At 39.7% G+C, this 25,276-nt stretch overlaps 1 protein-coding gene across 14 annotated transcripts in view; it reads left to right on the top strand.

Annotated features, from left to right (window-relative positions):
- Positions 1-19,607, top strand: part of LOC113634119 (RIMS-binding protein 2-like) — an 88,102-nt gene extending 68,495 nt beyond the window's left edge. For 6 of the 14 annotated variants that reach the window (XM_047809074.1, XM_047809082.1, XM_047809077.1 and 3 more), the window contains 18 exons: positions 1,919-2,127; positions 2,356-2,462; positions 2,652-2,761; positions 3,054-3,875; positions 3,956-4,107; positions 4,517-4,990; positions 5,064-5,450; positions 5,730-5,888; positions 6,175-6,900; positions 7,605-7,698; positions 9,891-10,018; positions 10,443-10,611; positions 11,926-11,994; positions 13,550-13,591; positions 14,566-14,672; positions 15,597-15,668; positions 16,289-16,408; positions 17,042-19,607. In XM_047809074.1, the coding sequence (XP_047665030.1) occupies positions 1,919-2,127; positions 2,356-2,462; positions 2,652-2,761; positions 3,054-3,875; positions 3,956-4,107; positions 4,517-4,990; positions 5,064-5,450; positions 5,730-5,888; positions 6,175-6,900; positions 7,605-7,698; positions 9,891-10,018; positions 10,443-10,611; positions 11,926-11,994; positions 13,550-13,591; positions 14,566-14,672; positions 15,597-15,668; positions 16,289-16,408; positions 17,042-17,332 (4,238 nt within the window). In that variant the 3' untranslated portion in view covers positions 17,333-19,607. The remainder of the gene's footprint in view (positions 1-1,918; positions 2,128-2,355; positions 2,463-2,651; positions 2,762-3,053; positions 3,876-3,955; positions 4,108-4,516; positions 4,991-5,063; positions 5,451-5,729; positions 5,889-6,174; positions 6,901-7,604; positions 7,699-9,890; positions 10,019-10,442; positions 10,612-11,925; positions 11,995-13,549; positions 13,592-14,565; positions 14,673-15,596; positions 15,669-16,288; positions 16,409-17,041) is intronic. The other 8 variants (XM_027132849.2, XM_027132861.2, XM_047809076.1 and 5 more) reach the window with 7 other exon arrangements.
- Positions 19,608-25,276: the final 5,669 nt, after the last annotated feature.

Raw genomic sequence — 25,276 nt, forward strand, 5'->3', positions numbered from 1 at the left:
CACACTACCCATGTTCAAAATAATGCTTTGCATCCATATTTAAGAGATCCGTGACAAGAGATCTGGCATAAACCAGCCAGTAATGAAAAGAAAAGTAATCTAGTGATTCTGCTGCAGAAAGATTGATAAAAAAAGTAAAGTGGAACCAACAAGGAAGTATGAAAAGTTTTAACTGGATGTTTCTCCACTTGAGAGTGATGCAAGTAGGTAGGAAGGAAGGCAGGAAAGAAAGAAAGAAAGAAAGAAAGAAAGAAAGAAAGAAAGAAAGAAAAAGAAAATGACAATATTTTACTGCTAACTAGTTAATTTACAAGCATGAGTCATGACTTTTTAATGCCATATTTACTGCACCAATGAACAGACTTGCAGTAAAAGAGTTTTTTTCGGACTCGTGTCACTTGTGGTTTTATGCCGTGTTGTCAGGGACACGGGGATAAAAACAGACCCAAATGCAGGATAGCGTAAAATAAACAAATTTATTAACTTAAAAAACACGAAACAGGGACAAAGACATGACAACCAAAGACATGACCAGACTACACACGGGACGACAGATGACAAGGATTCTGCGCCGCAATAGTCACGGTTAAATACACAACACAATTAACACACAAGGAACAGGTGTGCAGAGGCATGGAGGAAGAGACACGTGAACACAGAACATAAACAAAAGCACGTGGCCAAAGTCCGGGCTGGATCCTGACACTTGTGGCCATGTAGTGATTGCTCCTGTTGTCACTAGTGGGCTTGTACTGTCCAGTTATTGCTGTTGTTTTGTTTATTTGTTCTGATGATAATGAGAAACTGTAGTTAGTCAAAATGGAAATGCTTCTATAGCTAACACAATGTTAAAGAATGTACTAACTAACGGTGATATGGCAGAATTGAGCCTTATTCATTAAGACACGTTCTGGTGAAACAGAACATACTGTATTTCTCTAGAAACAGAGCCTTGATGTATTTGATGAAATGACCAAAGATGGGTTAGATGATGATCGTACTTTCTTGACCTATGGACTTTATCACAGTCTGAGTCACACTCCCTAGTGCGAGTTCAGCGATAGGCTGAAGCTACACATCTCTGACTTCATTTCCATCTCACCCTCTCACATCTCTCACACACATCTGTACTCACATGCATCGCCAACACACTTTCTCATACTTTTCTCATGCACAATATCTCTCTCATGCTGTCTCTCCCACAGATGACTAGATTAACCATGTTATGTTAATCAAATTAAAATAAGCTTGTCACAGCTATTTGCTCCTTTACACAACAAGTGAACCACCTATAACTGATGCATAACATTTTCAAATGAATTTCTATTTGGTTGTATTTAAGAAGAACTAAGAACTGTTGAATGTGAAAGTCCAACATTGTTACAGCACAACCAGTTGACATTAAGGGTGCCAATAATTGTGCAACAAGCTATAATGTTTACACATGCTTGCCAAGTGAATATCTAATAGACGTCTACTGGATATTTAGCAAAGTGTGTGGATGGTGCTCAGTTGTCCAGTATGTAAGGGGAGTGTATAGTGTGTATAATTGTGTCCAAGAAGGCCTTAAAAAATGCTGAAAATAAGATCACAGTTTCTTTTATATGGATGATGTAAATATACAAACAAATAATAAATCTGAACATCTGAACTCGTAATGCATGTGTGCAGAATATAGTTATAAAATTAAATAAATAATATTTAAATAATTTAAATACCTTTTTTTTTTTTAACTCCTTCCATTTTTACACATGACACAGGCACATCAGTTACTGTAGACGTCATTCACCATTATTCCACACAAAAGCATGTCTGTGGTAATCTGTGGCATCTACAGCAACATTCTACCCCTTTCTTTCCGTTCTCCTGTTCATCCCTCTTTTTCTTCTCTTCACTTTACATATCATCTTCTGGACAGATTTGGCTGCTGTGATTCGGGCCAGTACAGCGTCATACTCAGCAGGTCTGTCCCAGAGCGAACGCTCGCCAGGCACCAAACACCGTGAGCTGCCCAGGCTGAACCCCAAATCAGCCTCCACCTCCAGCGCATCTCCACCCAAATCTGAAAACACTCACCTGTCGCCAAAATCAGCCACAACCTCACGCAAAGCCAGCCCCACTCACGAGGTGAGGCAGACAACATGCACACTGTCAGTCTTTTTCAACCTGCGTGTAGTCATGTTAGCCCTGACCTGAATGATTAAATTGCATTAACAGTTTCTCTGTTATATGCAGTGTAACCGAGTTCCTTGTCCCGCAACCTTATTCAGCCTTCACTGTATGCAAGATTTGTTGGTTCTTTCATATTGTTACACTTGTCAGATTAAGTTATTTCACATTTGGTCTGGGATTTAGGTGGACACTGCCAGTGAGGTTGAGGAACTGGACATCGACGTGTCCCCTGTTCCTTTCCCAGCCAGTCGAGGAGCTGCCAAGCTCCAGGTGTTTATTGCTCGTTACAGGTACACATCTCTCAATTCATGTTGCATGATGTGATGAACGGTGTCTTTGTGCTACTTCTCTTGTATTTGTTAGAATGCATGAAATGTACGTCAGCTATTTTGGATTGCATTGAAATGGAACCGGTTTGAACTGTATTTTAATTATATTCTTGATATGTCATCATAAACTCAAAAATACCTTTAATGAAGCTACAATCCATATGATGGCCCAAATGATAATCCAGAGGTGGAGCTGCCTCTCACAGCAGGGGAATACATCTACGTGTACGGAGACATGGATGATGACGGCTTCTATGAAGGTGATTTCACTTTATTGTGATTTCTCTCATGTGAATTTATTATGGCATACTCAGACCTTCAAAGTTTTGCATTCTTTCGTTTGATGAGCCATTGACATAAATCTAGAATGAGTGAGAAATGCATAAAAGATCCGAAATTTCTGAAATTAGCTTGAAGCCCTGCCCCATTTCCCCCATCTGATATGAGTGCCCTTCCTAGAAAAGAACCTTAGATTTATTTCTCTTGAAGTCAGCAGGCATCTCATATTATTAGATCATTAATGATTTTGACGTCTATTACGATGTGCTGTAGGTGAACTGATGGACGGCCGTCGAGGCCTGGTCCCATCAAACTTTGTGGAGCGTGTCTCAGACGACGAGGCGCATGAAGCCACTGACTTTTCCCACAACTCCTTCCTGGAAAGCAGTATTCACAGCATCTCAGAGAGACCACATCCACAGCATGTGCGCATGGGTCACAGCATCACAGACAGGACAGAGGTCTCAGCTACCAGTGACATGAGCAAAGCTGGCACTATACCACTTGTCAATGGCTTGGACATGGATCTGGACTTGGAGGATGACACAGAGTCTCACATCGTGCCTCATCCTCACAAGTTGACTCTCATCAAACAGCTAGCTAAGAGCATAGTGTTAGGCTGGGAGGCACCTGCAGGAGGAGTGACAGTGCAGAGCTACAACGTCTACGTGGACCAGGAGCTGCGTCTCAGTGTGCCCATGGGGAGCCTAACCAAGGCTGTGCTAGAGAAGATAGATACAGGTCATAAGACTCACCATGTGGCTGTGCAGAGTGTGACAGAGCACGGTACCTCAGACCCATTGCGTTGCTGCATGCTGGTAGGAAAGGACGTTTCCGCGGCACCCAGTCGGCTACGGGTAGAACGCATCATGGCCACTTCAGCACGTATTTCCTGGTTGCCTAGCAACAGCAATTACACACATGCAGTCTCTTTGAATGGTGAGCTGTGTGAGTTGCTGCAGGCTGGCAGATACTCACTGCGCCTTGGTGACCTTATGCCTGGTCTGCACTACCGTGTGGAGGTGGAGGCTCAGCTGCCATCAGAGCCAAGGGAACGCAAGTGTGCTTTCACCTCTTTCACCACACTTGCTGCAGGTAATGTATGGAATAGCCAGTGGCAATGAATGTAAAATAAATAGCACAATAGTCATTAACCCTGAAACATCAACCTCAAGGTCCTCCTGATGCTCCTCTGGATGTGCAGCTGGAACAGGGGCCAACCCCAGGGATTGCTCAAATTAGCTGGCTCCCAGTCACTATTGATGCTGCTGGGACTTCCAACGGTGTCCGTGTCACCGGCTACACCATATATGCTGATAAGAAGAAGGTACATATTAATTTTAACTGTATATAGATAATAGAAGATACTTAAGGGGGAAATAGGTGTGTGTACCAATATAACTGAAGATACAATGAGGATAGATGGCTGGATAACTAGATGGATAATAGTGTGTTAAATGGGGATATTGTAGATGGATAATATATAACAGAAAAAGGATAGAGAGATGTTTGGATGTATGGACGGTTGTTATGTGGAAGTATAATAGATAATGTGGGATATGTATAGGGGGATATATGGATATATTGTGTTGAAATAATAGGATGATAAATACATAATATAGCAATGAAAGCTTAGCTGTAAAAACATTTTTAAACACAGTGTGCCAGATGCCAAAGGCTAATGGGTTTTCCAGGAATCTTCTTTCTTTTTTTGCACACTTTTATTCTCTTCCTAGATGTTGGAGGTGTCCTCGCCCACAGCAGGAAGTGCTCTGATTGGTCCTTCTCAGATTGTATTGCTTCGAGCGGCCCAAGAGATCACTGTACGCACCATGTCCCCTCATGGTGAGTCAGCCGACTCAACGCCTGTGAATGTGCCTGCCAAGCTGCCTGCCATCATGGCAGGGGCCTCCATGCCACCCTGCCAGTTGGTGCCAGCCCATTCCAGTGTCCTAACCACTGGTGCCACCAAGAAGGAGCCCAGTGTCTGTGCCACCTCTCTGTCTGCTGCCAAAATGTCCACAATACCACACAGCTCTATAGTAGATGCAAATCCTCCTTCTCCCATCAGGGATGTCTATGCCAACACACCCAAAGCTGCCTCCAATGATGCCCCTCTTCTCACTGCCTCATATGTAGAGGCATGGGCAAATCCAGCTGTGGCTGCGCAGGAGAGTCAGCCACTTCCTGGTACCAGTGCCAATGTGCAGGTGGGTGAAAAGCGCAAAGGTGTATGTTTATTACATGTATATACTTCTTTTTTTAAAATGTCTTCTCTTTCAGCAGGAAACTGTACCTGCACCAAATGTTGTGCCCACTCCTGTGCCAGCCCCAGTGTCCATGCACACAGCCACACCTCCAGCACAACCCAACTTAGCCCTTAAAACACTGGAGTCTAGCAAAGATCATGAAAGCCCTAGGCCATTACAACGCTCCATTACTTCTGTCTCTGATTTTCTGGATGACCCCTTGCCACACAAGTCATCACCCACCCCCAGTATACCCAAAGTCACGGTACCTGGGACAGATGTGCTTGACGTGCCTGATACACATCCCCTGCGGCCACCTAACCCCTCACCTGTAGAGTCAGAGCCAGAGGGTGAAAGGGAGAACACTCGTTTGGTATCCATTGAAGAGTTCCTGCGGCCTGAACCTGTGCCCAGAACTAAGGTTTGTCGGCTATACAGGAACAGCAAGGTTTACCTGTACATGCAATTCTGCACTGCTTAGTCGGTACTCTGGTTAAAAAAGCCTTAAATTAACCGTTGCAGCTATCATTTACATGTTAAAACCAAGAAATGCATTACTGCACAAAAGAATACTATATTACATAAAGTTACATAAATAACTTTAAACACATATTTCATCTAAATTTACTAAAGCTACTTTGTATTTGATGAATGTCTAATGAAATTGACTTAATGCATGTTGTTTATTGGGTTGGTGCAGGTGTATGCAGGAGGTCTGATGGACCCTCCTCCTGACTATCACGTGGAGAGCAGCCGTTCAGACCTATCCGATATCCTGGAGGAGGAGGAGGAAGATTTGTACTCCGAGTCTCCCGCTGATGCAACACCCAAGACTTACAACTCGGGACCTGCAGGCAGAGTGAGCAAAAATACATACAAACATTATAATAATGGCAAATTTTCAGTCATTCTTTGAGTTGTGAGTAGTAATCTGCAGTTATTTAGCCTTTACTGTGATGTTCTTTGTATTCTTTTCCTTTTGCTGCTCTAATTGTCTCCTCTGCTTTCTTTTTTGTCTATATTTTCTCTCTGAAATTCTCCAATGTCAACTTTTCCTACGTATGTTTTCGTGTGTGGCCTGTACACTCAAACACTTATGTAACTGCTACATCCCCGATTGTTTATACTGTGCATCTGCTCCTCAGCCAGAGGGGTGGGAGGCTGACAGTGATGAGGAAGTCTTGGAGAACATCCTGAAACTCCATCCACAGGTGTATGCTAATAAACAGCTCTTCAGTATCCCTGAGGTTACTGAGGAAGAGGACAATAGCGAATCAGAGCCTCACTGCAGGCAGTCTCCAACCACAGGGCACTTTCTCTGCCAGCCTGTCTCTGAAAAGTGTCAGTCATGTGGGGACAAATTAAAAACAGCAAGGAACAGATGGACCACACAGGGCCGGCCTCAACCTGGAATGAATTACATCAAGACGGTCGACACCACGAACTACGAAGAAGATGAAGAGGTGGACCTTGATTCAGACAGTAGCCTATATGTTGGTCCCTGCAGCAGGGAGGTGACACCGCGGCGTGCTTACTTGGGACACAAAGAACGTGACAGACTGCGCAGAGAAGCCCTACTTCGCAGCCACATGACCTCCCACCTTGCCACCTCAGGTGTGACAGGACAAGGGCCGTACATGCTCAGAAAGACAGTTTGCCACGTCAAGACCCCTGCTGTGGAGATAGATGTGGAGTACGGGACAGATAACGATGATGAGGCATCACAATTAGACCCTGAGGAGGTTGTGGTGGAGCAGATGAGCTCGGAATGGTGGGTGGAGGGTGGAAACCATGATTACCACCACACTTCATCTTCCAGACAGACCAAAAAGGATACACTTAAAACCATGGAATCTGGTCACCATCAATGGGTGTGTTGCATCATTAGTTCTGCAACTGTAACTCCCCTTGGGATTAACCCTGCTTAATGGAGATGGCTGAAACCTTTTGCACCCCATAGTGATGGCAAACCCACATCCTTATGACAAGATGCCAACTATTTTAAGTAGATTTAATTAGCATCCTTGGCTTCCTTATATTGTTACTCTCACTCTATCAGTGCAGATATCACCCTTTACATCATGGATCATTCTATGCAAAAGGTTTAGGCCTGCACCTTTTCATCTGTCTTATCCCATAGTCATCCATGTCTGTAGCGCTGATCCCTATGTCCCTGTCCTGTGTCCTGTGAAGGAAAAAATGCCATATAGTGAGACATCCACAGTTTGGACCCCTATATATGGTTTACGTCCTTGTGTCCTCTTGTTCTCCGTTGGAAACGTGACAAGAAACTTCATGTCTCTCAGATATTGAGTCTTGTTGAGGTTGTTTGTAAACCTGATGGAAGCATTGCTATCCTTTCACCCCTTCTGTAGGCTGTGCCTGCATGTGTCTGTAGGCAAAACAACCCTAACTGCTGCTTTTGTTGTGCTTGAAACTGTGAGGCAGCCTGCCATCACTGTGTATGCATAGGCACTAGTGTGAAAACGTGTGTCCTTGTACTTCAGCATGTAAGAGTATGTAGTTTTATTGTGTGAAGTACTAATCATATGTCCATGTGTGTGGCTTGCTTCAGGAGGCTGAAGGTATAGCAGATTCAAGGACAGCTTGGTGCGGCCCCAAAGACATCAGTCCAAAATTAAATAGATCGGAGACCAGATTACCTAGAGGTAGTATGCTCACAACTCTTCTTATTTATGGATTCTACCCTCAATAAAAATCCTCTGTCCTTTGAGATGAAGTCTTCCTTTTTAACATATTTACTTTATATGTAAATATCCTAATTAGTAAAGGCTTATATCTTGGTTTACAAGAATGTCTTGTCAAGAATCAATGTTGGCAATATACTAAACTCATAAACAACATAAAAAAATGATTCTTTTTTATTTTAAAATTGTCTGAAGATTTTATCTTGCATTGGATGACATCAAAACCTTTAACACTGAATAGAGCTTTTTTGTAAGTAATTAATTGTAACTATAAGAAAGGCTTGTGATAAACCAGGATTTTGAAAGACCAAATTCAATTGAAATACCACATCCTGCTACATGGGACATACATATTGTCCGCTGGCTGCAGTTTTTAATGATGCAAAGCTTGAAGAATTCAGTTAATGTCTAAACTTTTTAGATTGCAGGTAGATGACATAAGTAATAGTAGATAATGTCAAACCAAGTACAAAACACTAAGAGAAAAAATGTAAATGTTTGTAATGTAAGTTAGTGTAAAGTTAGTGCGCATTTATAGGTTTTGCTTCTCACATCTACTTCTCCCTGAGTAGAGGTGATCATGTTTTTGCCTCTTAACTTCTTGATAACTGTAGAGCGGCTTAAAATGGCTTGTTATGACAAGTAACCCAGATTAGCCTTCCATGAAACCACTCTTGAGTAACTCTCGCAGTTTGCATCACCCCCCCCCCCCTCCTCCTCTGACACATTGTCTCTCTTTTTTTTTCACTATTGTATTCGCTCTTACACTATCACAGGCTTAATCATTTTTTCATTTCTTCAGTATCGCTCTTCTAGTACTGTACTTACTCACACACTTGCATGTAGGCAGTTCAAAGGTTCAAACAAAGTAGGTTTTAATTATACCTACACTTTAATATTTGTTTAACTCGGTAAGCAATGTGTGTATGAAAATGCACTAAAACTCTCTAGGATAAACAATTAATAAGCTCGGATAAAATAAAAGATGGAAAATGAAAGGGTTGACATTATGTACTTGTTATCACATAAGTGTAATATCATGTTAGTTTGCACCTCAGAACTGTGGGGAGGTCAACACACATACACACAACTATTTTTTATAATCTTTTTTATTAGTTTATATCGTTCACCCTCATTCTTCCTTGTCTTTGGACTTTTGCCTCACACACAGCTGTGTCTCAGCAGTGCCTGACGCCGTTACTGAGCGTCTATTTAGAGTTCACAATGCACATACACATGTTGTGTGAGGGAAGTGAAAGTGTCCTGTCCTCTGAGCCCTAGCTATGATCCCATGTAATGAGAAGCAGCCCACCTCACTGCAACTGATAAGTCTAAATGAGACATTAACTGATAAATAGCTTGTAAGTCAGACCCATTTGAAAAGCGGAAAGTAACACCTGTTAAACCAACCAAAGATATTACATGTACTGTAGTAATGTAGTATTGTCTTCTATGCACATTGTGTTACTGTAAATAGGGACGTGTAGATCAATGATCAATGTGGATTTCGGAATTTTAATAGTAGTAGTTAATGCTTAACAGCAATGATATTGCAATATAAAAGATGTGCATGGCTTTATGTAGGTGTTTTATATGAAAGATTATTTAAATCACAAATAATGATAATAATAAGAAGAAACATGTGTTTGTGTGTGATCAGCTGAAGCCTGGAGTTCTTATTTAACCTCCTTCAATGGTGACATGCATGAGCTTTTTTAAAAACTTGTAAAGACCTATTTTCCAAATGCCTTGTTGACTTGCTGCATGCCACCAGAAGCTTAGGTCATCAGTACTGAGTTACTATTAATGGGTTGCCTCAGAATAAAGTATGTGTGTGTGCGTGTGCGTGTGTGTGTGTGTGTGTGTGTGTGTGTGTGTGTGTGTGTGTGTGTGTGTGTGTGTGTGTGTGTGTGTGTTTGTAATGATCATGGGAGCATGTTTTTCAAGCAGCTTGTGCAAGCTCAGTGGGTTTTACTGCTATTATCTCACCTAACCCCTTGACTGCATTAGTATGTGCTGGTGTAAGAAATAAACAATAACAACTTCAATACATAGATGTTAAAGTTTGTGTGTGTATATGTGTGTGTGTGTGCGTGTGTGTGTGTGTGTGTGTGTGTGTGTGTGTGTGTGTGTGTGTGTGTGTGTGCGCGCAGAAGTGCCAATTGGTGACAGTGAGGTACGGATTTTTGTTGCCCTGTTTCCATACGATCCATCAACAATGTCACCCAATCGCGATGCGGCAGAGGAGGAGCTTCCCTTCAGGGAGGGACAGATCATTAAGGTAGAGAAGGTTTTGTAAAGCTCTGCTGTATATTTCTGAACTTTCTGAACTTAGCACTGATTTGATTTTCTATGTGCCTAAATGAATTTCTTTTTTTTCTGTTTCTGTTCAGTTGGCAATCAATGCTATTTCAGTTATAGTTTCAATTTAGTCCGAAAGAGATACAGAAAGCAATTAACCAATATATGAGATAAATGGATAGTTTAGCTAGCATATGTCTAAAGCATGAATTCAGTTTAGTGTTGAGTTCAGAATTAAGCGGTGGAGTTGGCAGGAAAATGTTTCAGTTATTTATGATTTATGAGCTGTAAAAGACACTTTACAAACAAAGGAATGCCAGTCAAAAAATTTAATATTAAACTATAGTAATATTAATATATAATATCGAACTATGTTTTTTTTCTGTGTCTGCTCCTTCATGTAGGTTTACGGTGATAAGGATGCAGACGGGTTTTACAGAGGCGAGTCAGGTGGTCGTCACGGTTATGTGCCGTGTAACATGGTCTCTGAGATTCAGGTGGATGATGAGGAGACCAGAGATCAGCTGCTACAGCAGGGTTTCCTGTCCACCGAGTCCTCTATAGACAAGATGGGTACGTTTTCCTGTCAGTTATTCTTTAATACTCAGCCAGTCAGCACCTGCTCGGGTTTTTCAGTGAGTCAGTAATGATGCAGTTTTGGAGCTGTGACGGTTTATCAGTAATCTACAACCTGGCAGATTTGTTGCTAGACAAGATGTCTTGGTTGCTTTGTACAGTGTGAAAGGAAGCAGGACATCCTGTAAAACAGCCATCTAATAGTGTAGACCCTAGTTCCCAGCTGATTTACTGTAGTCTTTTTACTAACCGGAAGTATTAGCTGTTTAACAAATGATGACTACAGACTACAGTAGTACAAATGATGACTGCAGGCACGGTGGCTTAGTGGTTAGCACGTTTGCCTCACACCTCCAGGGTTGGGGGTTCGATTCCCGCCTCCGCCTTGTGTGTGTGGAGTTTGCATGTTCTCCCCGTGCCTCGGGGGTTTCCTCCGGGTACTCCGGTTTCCTCCCCCGGTCCAAAGACATGCATGGTAGGTTGATTGGTATCTCTGGTAAATTGTTCGTAGTGTGTGATTGTGTGAGTGAATGAGAGTGTGTGTGTGTGCCCTGCGATGGGTTGGCACTCTGTCCAGGGTGTATCCTGCCTCGATGCCCAATGACGCCTGAGATAGGCACAGGCTCAGGCACAGGTTTTTTAAGAGATTGGGTTTGTAGGAATTGAGACATGTAAATTTTAAGATTCTCTTTCTTTGTAGGATTTTAAAGAATAACCTCTTAATCCAAAGCCACAGTTGAAGATATTCTGTAACTTTATAAATGAACATTAAGATATTCAGTTTTCTGTAAAAGACAAAGCCAGTCACCAGGGACCTAAAGATAACACCCCAGAGAGTGTGGATGTGATGTCTGATGTTTAAGGTCTATTTCTGCACCTTGTTATAGCTTTGTAACTGCGTGTGAATTTCTTTCTGAAACTTTCATCGATCACTTTTCCTTCTCATTCACAATAGTGCAAAAGAAGTGCCAAAAAAAAAAAAGCTTCAATTTTTTGGTTGTTATTGTTGTTATTGATGATGTTGTTGCTGCTTTGTCATCGTGGTAGTGTTTCAGCCGTGTCCCTGGAAAAGGAGCCATGCCAAATCTACAGCAGCTGAGATCCCAATTCCCAGAATGCTCTTTGGCAGCAATGAGTTAACTCTTTCCAGCTCACAGTAGCCACCCTGGCTGACTCCTGATGCAGTCGGCGCCATCACACAATTTTTGTTGTTGTTGTTTTTCCTGCTTTATATCATTCTTGGTTTCTACTTGTCTACTTGTTGTCTGGTTTCATTTTCAAATCGCATTCTCCTGTTTGACCTCCATCAAGGCACACGCTCACTCGCTCAGCTTCCGCACCGTCCGGCTCCACCACCCAAACCTAGACGCTCCAAGAAAGGTGTGTCTCCATGTCTCTTCGCTGTCCCCCTGTCCATCTTCTACCAACCATCTAATCTGTATATAAGCAGAATCTAAGAAGTGTAACCAAAGGGGAATTCTCAGATACGGTTTAAAAATGCTGTTTACACAAAAAATCCATTTTTAAATAATTGCATGCCTTCAAGTAAGGAATAAAACACAATAATATAGGGAACGATCACAGGGTTGTACAGTGCAGTGCAGCCCAATGTAAAGAAGAGCCACTATTTAGCTGCTACGGAATGTTTTATTCCTCATATACCACAGCAAATTGTCAAGAATTCCAATTTTTTATTCATTAAGAATGACATACTTTTTATCCACTTATAGTTATGTTATTGTTGTGGAATTTCTGAGAAACAACTTACTTCCTGTTATCACTTATGTTGTGTTACAGCAGGTAGAAACAGTTGTTGCCTCACCAGCATCTGTTTTTCTTCTTGAAGATAAGAAGACAAAAGAGCAGCTTGTCTTGTTATAAAAAATAAAAAAAAAACAAAGTCCTCCATCTTGAAGCATTCCCCATACTAGAAAAGTTTGATTGTTATATATTTCTGATAGTGGAGACTCCTTCAAATGCACCAGAAAGCAGAATTTTTTAATCCATTTTTTTTATTGATGTGCTGCATCCAGCATAAAGTCCCTGTGCATTACTTGTTATTATAAAATGATCATATTAGTATAAACCAGGACCTGGCCTTGTAGTCTGAGCTAATATCAGACCTTCATGAGAATTAGTCACCACCTTCTGACCAATCAGAATCAAGAATGCAACAGCCCTCTGGTATAATTAGGAAAAAAATATAAAGCTAGTTTCTGTCAGGAAAGATGAACCCAATGAAGAAGATATTTTCTTTATCAAATCATTTCCATAAGAATCTTTTTAAATGAGGATAAACAGAGAAAATAACCGAGAAAGAATATTTCAAATCAGTGGAAACAAAGCAAAAAAAAATTGCTTTGAGTTACCAGGCAATTGCTTTCGACCATTTCCTGTTGCTGGCCGTTTGTCATCTATCCATTAACATTAGGAAAAATCCATGATTCTGCTACAATTACTGGTAATTGGGGTGCCAATAATTTGTATAACATTTTCCAGAGTAACTGCACTGGAAAATGTTTGATATGTTCATTCAGGTTGTCTTATTTTCATTAAGGGTGCCAATAATTCTGCATTCTAAGAATTATGTTTTCTATGTGGCTGTTATCTCATTTCAGAACCATGATTGATTACAAAATCCTCCATCTCTCTGTTTTAGTGCTGCATGTGTCATCGCGTGTGTGTGTGTGTGTGTGTGTGTGTGTGTGTGTGTGTGTGTGTGTGTGTGTGTGTGTGTGTGTGTGTGTGTGTGTGTGTGTGTGTGTGTGTGTGTGTGCGCACTCCTGGTGCTTTACTAATCATTTTTAACCATTTTAGTTCTGTTAAAGGTGGATTTGCTCACCCTGTGTCTTAACCCACACTTCACTTGAATTAAGATCATAAAGTCTCCAACTCTAATGCTTCATTTCTTCCTCTTCCTCTGTGGAATCTGCAGGAGTTTTAGATGACAGTTCCAACACTGATTCCTCCAATCAAGGTGTGCAGTTGCTCTCAGTCTGTTTCCAGGTTTTTCATATTATCCTTTTTCAGCAGCATGGGAGAGAAAAATGAATCAGACTTTTGAAGTGTTTGTTAAACCATCTGGCTGCATGATCTTTATGTCTGTATACAGTATGTGCATGTTGTTTTTTGTCCGTTCATCTTTCTGACTTCAACATTACTGACTTCAACTTTGCATGGTGTTGACTAAATAAATACATTGAGTGCAGACGAACTGACATGCATTCCATTTTAATCATTATTATTGTCATCGTCATCATCATCATCATCATTATCCAGTTATCAATTTATATATTAAAAGAAAAAAAAAACAATTCTCAGTTCCACTTCTGAGGACAGTGTGCTATGATGTTTTGCTGCATTTTCTCTTCACAAATTGGTAATGATGCATCATAAATTGTAATATAATTCCCAATATGCAAATTCAGCCCATGAAATACCGGTTTGCAAAGACGTGGGTGGAGTCTGAAAGAAGGAGGTGGCTCTGATTTGCATATTCATATCATCTTGTTTTGTTTTACTGCTGAGTGTGAAAATCAAGCCATGATTCTAATCTTTTGTTTTTTTTCCACATTGATTTTATATTTGACTAATAAATTGCTGCTTTCTCTTTACAAGCTCTTTTGAAACATTTTCTGAAGCTGGAACTGAGATCTTTTGTCTGTTTTTGTAACTTTAACGCTTTTACCCAGTTGTGACATTCATAAAAAATTCTCTGCTGCATGTATTTGTTTTAATTTGTTTTCCATCCTATGGGCTGTCTGTTTGCTTCTAGTCCCTGTTTATCACGTCAGTTTAGTTAAAATGTGTGAATTACTATGGCACATATTGGCCTATATATATATATATATATATATATATATATATATATATATATATATATATATATATATATATATATATATATATGTATAATGATTCCTGGACCCGTTGCCGCTATTTGATTGACAGATAATGCACGACACTCTACCATTGCCATGGGAAACCCTGTACCTCGCAGGATGGTGGCGATCTTTGATTACGACCCAAGAGAAAGCTCCCCAAATGCTGACATTGAGGTGACTTTACACTATACTCACACACTCAATCTTTACTTACAGTACACACAGCCTCATTTATCAGTCACTTAGTTAGTTGTGTGTAAACTTTACACTATACTCACACACTCATTCTTTACTTACAGTACACACAGCCTCATTTATCAGTCACTTAGTTAGTTGTGTGTAAACTTTACACTATACTCACACACTCATTCTTTACTTACAGTACACACAGCCTCATTTATCAGTCATTTAGTTAGTTGTGTGTAAACTTTTCGTAGGCTACATCGGGCAAAATTTTTCTTTCTGATTTTTCTCACGTGCACTACAGCTGATTTGCATTCGTGCACAGGATTCCTTAAAAAAACAACACTCGCAACACGCTGAAAGCACAAAACATTGAGAAAAAGATTTTCTCAGAGGCAGAAGTGGAAGTTAGTTTGCGTCATGTCTACATTAACATGTCACACAGTGCTATGTTTAATTGATTTAAGTGATTCTCTGTAAGCCTGAAGTCTTCCACAACAACATGCTCTCACGCAACAGTGTGCCCTAATGCAGTGTTGCAAAACAGGATGTCATGTGTCATAAGGAAACCCTATGTGTTGGAAAAAAGATGATGGCACGCAGCACAGTAGGGAATATATGCCAGATCTGTCAATTATCTCTCTTTGAAACTTGCCAATAATAAAAAATTCAAGCACAGACAAAACTTAAATATGGATAAAAAACAAGAAGATTATTTTGTCAGTCAGATTACTGCTGCTGCACATGCTGTAATTAAAAAATGTAAATAAATAACCTATTTAAACAGATCATCTGATGTTTATACTAATGAATGTGCTAAAATGTCAGTGTCTAGTTTGATAAATGAGGCTCATTGTGTTAGCGTTCACATAGATTCACGATACATGCTCCTTCTCATTTCATGTCTTTCCACAGGCTGAGCTGACTTTTAACGCCGGAGACATCATCTACGTGTTTGGAGACATGGATGATGACGGCTTCTTTTACGTGAGTACTCGACTGTGGGATGGACTGAACCGATATTTTTGATTCACGCAGCCTTTAGGAGCAGGCTAGTTTTTTTTTTTCAGATGAGTAAAGGCTGTGATCTTAAAGGTTATTTTGGTGACTACTTCTCTTTTTCTCTCTGTATTGAAGTACACTATACAGAGCCCATTCTCATGAAATGATTTGAATTCTTGTATATCTTGTCTGACTCTTATAGACTATTGGGTGGGCGATTGTGTCAAAGTTCCATAATGATCATGTCTGATTTCAGAGGATGACGTACAGTAGTAACTGATAATGGTTAAGTTGTGTGCTAAGACAGTGATCTAGATAATGGTCAGGGTTGGGTAATTATTTTTTAACAGGTTTGACTGGTGATAAATACATGGCTGAGAAGATAGAAATGCAAATAGGCTGTTATCAGTTGCTTTACTAGTTTTAGCCATATTCATGAATTCTGGCATTTTAATCGGGTTAAAATGTGTAGATCTTTTTTTTTTTTACTTATTTATATAATTGTTTCTATACATTTTTTTTTTACATATTTGGGGGTATTGGTCATTTCAAAGCTATATAAGATTGACTTTCTGAATATGGATTTGATCTTCTTGTCACTTTAGGGGGATTTAAATGGACAGAAAGGTCTGGTACCTTCCAATTTCCTTCAGGCCTTTCCTGAGAACAGAGATGAGACAGCAGAACCAGATCATAGTAGAGCCCACATCCGGAGAGACTCACAGGTAGTAGAAGTAGAAGTGTGTGTGTGTGTGTGTGTGTGTACAGTATGTGACTGCATGCATGTGCAAATCTGTGACTGTCAGGTCACCAAGTATTACATGATCAACTGTTGTGCATGCTGTTCTCCTTTTTATACCATCTTAACAGTTATTTACAGCTTGGTATACACGTCACATTTTGTCTGATCTGCCTGTCTTTATATGTGCATGTGCATGGCTTAGTTTTCTTACTTTGTGTTTGTGTGTGTGTCTGTGCATTTATTCCTGCATTTTGGCTTGCAGAGGCACAGGCGAGGTGTGCACTTTAAACAGTAAAACAGTAAGTCTCATGCTGACCCCCATCTTTTTTTTTCCCTTTTGGTAAACACTCAATTGTTCCATATATCCCACATCCTTGTGCTCCTTCCCTACCTAAAGCCTCTAAACACCACCGTGGTAACTTCCATAACGTGCATGCTTTCACCTTGGCCCAGAGTAACCTCAGATACAAAACCTGTTTCAGCATTGTCTTCCTAAATGTGTGCAAACACATCTTCAGCATTATTCCACAAGTCTAGTGCCTTTGTCTTGTAGACATTTCAGTCATCTGGTTCATTAAAAAACCCTCACAGACTCTCCCATCTTTGTGCCTAAAAGGTGAGTCATGCTGCGTCTGTAGAGCAGACGGAGCCTCCAACATCAATCCCCCCAGACGAGACCCAGACCGAGCCCACTTCCCCACCTGATCTGTGCCAGAACCTCCTTCCAGACCAGGAGCCGATACACCACCCGGATTCAGCTCCATGCTCAGGCCATCCTCCTCCTGTCCTTCCTGCCCCAGAAGATCATGCTGTCCCTGACACCTCTTCACTTGGCAAAAAGAAAAAAGGATTCTTCTCTAAAGGGAAGAAGCTCTTCAAGAAGCTGGGCTCCAGCAAGAAGGAATAAAAGCTAAAGACTGTTACTTTGACTAATTTGCTGATTGCACTTTCTCCACCTCGATGTGAATTCATATGCATGTGTTTGTGAGTGTCAATCTCTGTGACTGATTGGTGCTTGTTTTTTTTCTTTCTTTCTGATTTGTCTCCATTTGCCACCTTGATAATGGTGTGTTCTTGCTGTGCTTCAATCAGTATAAATAAAAAAAAAAAAACATTCACTTCATACTAGTAAATACACTAAATATTCTGCAAGCTGTTACGTAAAAGTAGGTGACGTCTAATTAAAAACCAACACCGAATCAACAACGTTGGCTATTGCGGCGAAAGGATTAATACCAGTATATAACTTTACACTCTCGATTAGATAACACAAGATAACACACTATGTTAGATTAACTTGGTCAAAACGTCAGTGATTTACACTTAAACTGATTTACAAGTGTGCGAATTACAAATTGTAGTGCAAAATGCTGGGAGGAAACAGATTAGCTTTTGTGTGCATTAAATGTTTCTAGTATGTTTAATGGCATTTCAATGGCACCTGTACGTAAAAAAATGCCTCAAATTGCAAACACATTAAACCAGACACATGAAACTCTAAGTGTAGTTCATATTTAAATGCTCTTCCATGTCATTCAAAGGTTATTTGGTTCATCTTTCTATCTTGAGGCTATAAACATCTCGGAGTTTAATGTCAGAGCACTCGTCTCGTAATCACTGTGTTTCCCACTAAACACACTACAAGACCACAGGTAGTGACAAAAAAACAGATCTTTTTTGATCCCTGACTAGAATCATCAGGTTGTCGTGGTGACAACATGAGATCAGATGAGATTATATCATGGGGATGTGTTTTTTTTTTTTGTTTGTTTGTTTGTTTTTTGCATTTTTAGCCTTTAAGGCTGTTTCAATGCTGTTTGTATATTAAATGGCAATAAGGTTCAATCCTGTTATATACAGACATGTATAAGCTTGTGGTGTCTTAATGTGAAAAGAATTACATCACAACGGAAAATAGTAGCTTGTGCTCAGCTCAGCTGCTGTGTGAACTAAATACATAAACTCCTTCGGTGTAAAAGGACAAGCTTCAGGAGGTCTCCTCTGGTCTGTCTTTGCCTTGCTTATGGGACCCAAGTAGCACCAAAAGGTGTGTGCTGCATGTGTTAACTGATAAAAAGCAGCTGTGATGACATTGACAAAAATGCTAATGTTAGTTACTATAAATTTACATGTCTAGGTCCTCGAATAGTGAGCCGTAATGCTAATGGACAAGGGGAACAATAACCCTTATTACCTCAAGCTTACTTTGAAGAATGTTGTATATTTTTTTTTATTCATAACTAAAATTGCTACTATTTCAGAGAGGTCTTGTTTCTGTTTATGCACCGATATTTTGCATGAGGCCCGGATTGTGCTGATTTTATAATCTGACGCAGATTATAAAATAGATTTCAGACAAGATTTTGTTTGGATCGTCTCACACAAGCATGACCTGTGATATTAAAATGATGCTGAAATCTCGCAGTATAAAACTGGCTGAACTAGCAGTTTATCAGCATCTACTACATGCTGCATGTTCCAAACCAGAACATCACACGCTCGTGCCAAACCTTTTGGTGCTCTTTGTGTTTCTATGGCAGAGAAGAGAGCGCAGGGGTCCAAGCACCAGATACTCTATAGACCAGAGATCCAGGCCTAGTCAAGTTCTCTCTGGTTCTTTGCTGAACCAAATAATATAATTGAATTAAATGTGACTGTATTCATCTTAAATATATAAAAAAAAATGCAGCCATGATGAAGGCACTGCAATGTACAGTCAAATTATTTCTTTAAGTAGCCTTTAGGTAACTCTGGTTTTAGGCAAAGCAATGGTCCCTAAGGTGTGCTATAATCCTAAAACTTGCTTTTCGAACCAGCTACTATAGCTCAGAAGCTTTGATCCCAGTGTTATCGCTAGTGCTATGCTATGCTATGCTCTACTAATCTGCACCCACAGCTAACTTACTAGCCTTACGAGACCTTGTTTAGTCTTACTTCGATGTTTACTTTTACTGTATTTATACTGACTGCATGCATGAAGGTGTTGCACCCGGACACGGCCTTATTTATCGATATTTAAGTATTTATAATATAACCTTGCATTTCTTTACTTCTACAATGCATTTGTAGGACTCTTTTTTTTTTCACTGGATGCAGTGGAGGCCAAGCTGGAAGACATTAGCTGATACTTTGGTGTGTGTGTATGATGTACAGTGTTCAGGTCAACGGTTTGCACTTTGTGATTTTGATGTATGGTGTTTTCAAACAGTACGAGAAGCTTTAATCTCTAATCGGTTTCTCAGCGTTTCTGCAAGTGTCACACGGAGAACAGGAACCTATTTTGTAAATCTGAGGTTTTGTAATCAATTTTTTGAAACTTGTAAAATAGGTCTTTTTTTCCACATTTTTCTTTTTTTGCATGTTGAAGCAAGTTTTTGAGTGATGACAAGTAAGATCATTATTGGTCATTGAAGGGGCGATTGTCATTCAGCCTGACCTTTTTACAGAAATAAAATCTATTTTTACAGTAAAAAGTACTGATTTGTGTTGATTTGATTTGTGTCAAATGTGTTTTTTTGTTTGTTTGTTTGTTTGTTTTTTTAATCAGTTTTCAAATAATTTCTGTAAACCCAGAGTTTAGGCATGTGGACAAAGCTAAAATGCAACAGACAACAAAAAAAATATTATTTTTTTAGTTTGTTTTATTGATGAAAAGGAAAAATCAGAGCAGATACAACAGTGTTTCACATTTAAATGTTCAGTATTTTGTTCAGAACAAATCAAAAATCAAGCAACAACAGGGCTTTGTTTCTTGATGTGCAGCAACTCATGTGGCCTAAATTTTACACAGTGAGTTGTGCACAGTCTTATGAAACAAAGCCAGTTCCTCTTTTCGTCTGTCCACCATGTTGAGTCGTTAAAGTGTGAGAAACATGCTCCCAGTAGCCAACAGTACACTCATCCATAAAGTAGGAAACACTACACTGTGGCGAGGGGTTTAGTAGTGCTTTCTACTTTATGGATGACTGCACTGTACTTCCCAAGTGTAGCCGCCTGTCTCCAGGTCCTCTGTTCATCTGCGCTGTCACACCTGTAGAGTTAGTGGTTAAGAAACCCCCCTCCCCCCACACACAGAAACACACACACACACACACACACACACACTTCCAGCTTATTTACAGCTGTCTATGTAAACCACACCCAAACTGTTACTCTTCAATTAGTCCACACTTGCAGAAAGTTTTGACTGTTTTTTTTGTTTTATTTTGTTTTGTTTATGTCTCAGCTCTTATGTATTTAATAAAGAAGATTTCAGACCTTTAGAAGTTTTTCACAACAAAATAAATCAGTCAAAACTTTGTTCTACAGAAAGTTCAAAGAAAGTACTTTTCAACACACAAACAGATTCACTAACCGTACCAACTGCATCGAATACAAATGTTACATGCTGAAAATGCAAGGTTAACTGATTTCAAGGTTACTGTTACTTCTTTCTTTTACTCCATGCTATGCTAACTGCGAGCCTGGTGGCCATCTTTATCGTCATGAGTAAGCTGTTTCTTGCAAACCAATGTAAAACTTAGAACTTTAGTTTTTTACATTTTTTTTGCAGGCTTACAACACAGACATAAGTATATGATTTTCATTACGTAAGAAATAATAATAATAATAATTTACTACATTTCAGTTAACAGGAAGTGGCTATAATGACGCGCTGTGTTACATAAAACCTGCCAGCCATAATACATATAATAAGTATTGCAAAGGTTATTAATAAGTTGGTAAATATTACAGATAATACATTAATAAAATAATTTTTTATCAATTTAAGAATTCGATTTTAAGGTTTCAGAGACATAAGCGCATTTTTTGTTTTTTGTTTATGCATAGAACCACACATTCAAGTCTAATATTTAAATAAACATTATAAATAAAATAAATTCTTTTACCAATAACGTGAACAATTTTGCATTTTTAAAATTATCTCTCAAACTCTAGCACCAGATTATGTCAGTTTGTTCCAAGTAAATCAATGAAGTCATTTTCTCAGCCTCAGTAATATACCGTACCTGTACAAGAAATACCCAATGGAGCCTCTTTTTTTTTCTTTTCAGCGTCTTCTTGTCCCTCTGTCTTACCGAAGTCTTCGTTGTCTTCAGCCCCGAGTAGGAATGGATCTAGGTGAGGAGAAGCGCTCCTTTTAAACTTCTCGGCCACGTGGGGTCTTAACCACACAGGAAGAGGTTTAACAGTCACAGCCTTGCTGTCGTTCTTTTCTCATTCCTTCTTTCACTTTTTCTTGTCTTGGCCTATGCAAAATGCTAATATCGATACTTATTTGAGCCTTTGGAAATCTAATGTGGTTCTTTTTGGTGCTTTCTAGTTTGGTAACCAATCACGAAAAGCTGGGTGAATTTTAGATAAAAGCGGCACACTTGAAACTCACGAACTTTACTTTCCGAAAATTCGTAATTTTTTTTTCTCAGCTTTGTTTTTGCAGCGTTTTAATCTTCACACATCACTCCATTTAATGCTAATTCATCATTTATTTTTAAAACATGATCCAAGTTCAAAGATGAACAGAATATAAATAAGAAATATTCTTAGTATTAAAGAGTATTTTTAAAGAAATATTCTTAGTAACCTGACCTACAGGTTGTAATCAGACATAATAAATGTTATATGGAACTTAAGTCATTTTTTTCATCCACAGTTGATACACTAGTTCATGCTTCTGTGTATGAGTTCATTTATTAGCTTTTCGTTTTCCAGCCATTTCACACTAAACCTATCTTTGCGCATAATTCTTTTGTTCTCTGTTCCCTTTACATGCTGTTTCACTTTACCCAGGCCATCAGGCCATTGCTTAACACTTGCAACACTGAGGAAATGTTGAAGTAAGCCTCTGTAATGGTGAGTGGTAAGAGATAAGTTAGCCAGTTCAGATGTGTTAGTGGGAGGTATGTGGGAATTTGGACAATGGTTGCACCAAGGTTGTGTCCACCCACAGAAATATTCACATAGCAGCAGAATACTAATGCACAGATAAAAGAACATTTTTAACTATACATTTGAAATGTTGAGATCAAATATCTGCTAAGATAAATATTTTATTGAGATTTAAAAAAAAAATGCTACAGTATAAAGGCTAAGAAAAAGAAAAATGTGTATTAGGAATGGTTGCACAAGTGTGCACACCTTTGTACAGTGTAATGGCTATAATCGATGTTCAAAAGGAATGATCATACGCCTGTCATTACCAAAGTGAGTCTGATCAACCCCACATAAAGATCAGCTGTTTTAATCTGACGGCTACCATGAAGGCTATCATCAGCATGAAAATACAGCAGCACGATGTCATTACCAAGAACAGTACGTCCCTCAAAAACTGATGAAAAGACGAGGAGAAAACTTATCGGTGAAGCTGTCAGACCTACAGCAACATTAAATGTGGAGGGATATCTGACATATACTGGGCACTTCCTGCATGAGACAAACTGTCCTTTTTTCCGTGTGTCTGGGCTATAGGGTAGGAAGGCCAAATGCAATGAGAAAATGCAATTTTCTCATTGCGCAAAAAAATCCAAGCCTTTCAACAGTAAATCATTCCTTACCAAGTGGAAAAGTGTGTTATGTATGCACTGATGAGGCCGAGGTAAAATTTATGGTGCATAATTGTAAACGATACATTTGATGCTTTCCTGTAGCTCAAATAGTAGAGCGTTGGCACTTGCAACGCCAAGGTCATGGGTTTGATTCCCAAGGAAAGCAAGAACTGATCGTGTACCTTGTAATGCAATGTAAGTCACTTTGGATAAAAGTGTCTGCTCAATGCATAAATGTAATGCAAAAGCACACCATACCCACAGTGAAGCATTCTTAGTAACCTGACCTACCGGTTGTAATCAGACATAATAAATGTTATATGGAACTTAAGTCATTTTTTTCATCCACAGTTGATACACAGTGAAGCATAGTGGTGGCTGCGTCGTGCTATGGGTCTGCTACTCTTCACCTGAAACAGATACTAGCTAAGTAAAGAGGGAATCAGAGATAGCTCAAAATACAGATGCCTCTTTCACACAGCTGAAAAAAAGACATTCAAGCAGGATAATGAACTCAAAAACACATCAGAGTTAACAAAAGAAAGCCTTTAGAAGATGGTCATGGTTTTTGGAATGGCCTAGTCAGAGTGCAAGTCTAAATCCTAGCAAAAACCTGTGGAATGGCTTTGAAACAGGAGATCAGTGCACAATTTGATAGAGCTGGAACATTTCTGTTGACCACATACAGTAGCTATATATGTGCCACATAGCTATAAATATATAGGAATAAAATTGGCAAATTAGGAACTACTAAACTGGTGCCTTTACCTAAAGAGATTGTATTACTACTAACTTTAAGTATTTAAAGTAATTAAATTAAAATTAAGTAGTTTCTCATCAGTTAAAGGATTGTGCTTCTGGGATATTATACAGTAGTTGTTTCTCTCTTTTTTAAAATATTTTGCTTGTTTGTGACTTGATATATTTGTTGGTTGCTCTATCATATTAAAGGTGGAAAAAGATCTGACAAGATACAGTTTCACTTGCTTTCAACTTTTTACTTCACAAAAAATTACGATGTGTAGACTTTTTTATCGGGGGCACGGTGGCTTAGTGGGTAGCATGTTCACCTCACACCTCCAGGGTCGGGGTTTGATTCCCACCTCCGCCTTGTGTGTGCGGAGTTTGCATGTTCTCCCTGTGCCTCGGGGGTTTCCTCCGGGTACTCCGGTTTCCTCCCCCGGTCCAAAGACATGCATGGTAGGTTGATTGGCATCTCTGGAAAATTGTCCGGAGTGTGTGAGTGAATGAGAGAGTGTGTGTGCCCTGTGATGAGTTGGCACTCCGTCCAGGGTGTATCCTGCCTTGATGCCCGATGACGCCTGAGATAGGCACAGGCTCCCCGTGACCCGAGAAGTTCGGATAAAGCGGTAGAAAATGAGTGAGTGAGTGAGAGACTTTTTTATCTACTCTTTTTTATATACTTAAAAAACATCCAGCATCCTAGAGCAGCTATTCCTAAAGGTACTGTATGGGGGATACAAACAGAGGGTTTTGTAGATTATCCAACTGAAGATTATCCTGCAACACATTTACACAGGAAAAAGGTTCCACCCGTCATCCTTGCAGGTTAACCATAGATTTATGGGAAGATAAGAAACTATTCAAAATAGCAGTCCTTCCCCACCCCCACCCCCCCTTTAAGATATACATACTATACAGTTTGGTGACAAATTAAAGGAAAACCCAGTGGCTATGTTATGCTGTGGGCGGCTCATTTTTTCCGCTTGTGCACTTAGATAGAAACATCGTTGCATATCATTGCAAAGTTATTTAGACTGATAGACTGATCGTCTTTATCCAGTGTTGAGCTTGTGCATCAAGCACTTAGTATAATAAGAATAGAAATGATGTAAACCATAAACTACGGACTTCACGGTTATGAGAGATTTTGGAGGTACTGTAGAAATGAAAGACTTTCACCAAGACCAGTGTTTTATCATCTTGTACATTTCTAAAGACATGTAGGATCTACATCCAAATGCATTAACTCTGTTCTGGCCCACCACTTGTTTCACTTTTCTTTCATTTTTCACCCATCTACATGAGAGCACAACATGCTTATTGCTGTAACTCATTCAAAAAACAACAACGGCTGTCTGCATGAAGTTCTATAACCTCTCTGAGGTCTGTAAACTCAGTGCTCTTTCAAAGTAGTGCAGCTCATACACAGAAAGGTCGTGAATATGATCAGATCTAGCACAGGAAATGCCCTGCTGCAGAACTCACTCGACTGTGTGATTTCCTGTGTAAGGCGCTGAACTGACATCAAATATCACAGTTCCCTATCTTCCATTTCAAATAAG

This window comes from Tachysurus fulvidraco, chromosome 26 (assembly GCF_022655615.1).
Source record: "Tachysurus fulvidraco isolate hzauxx_2018 chromosome 26, HZAU_PFXX_2.0, whole genome shotgun sequence".
NCBI lineage: Eukaryota > Metazoa > Chordata > Actinopteri > Siluriformes > Bagridae > Tachysurus > Tachysurus fulvidraco.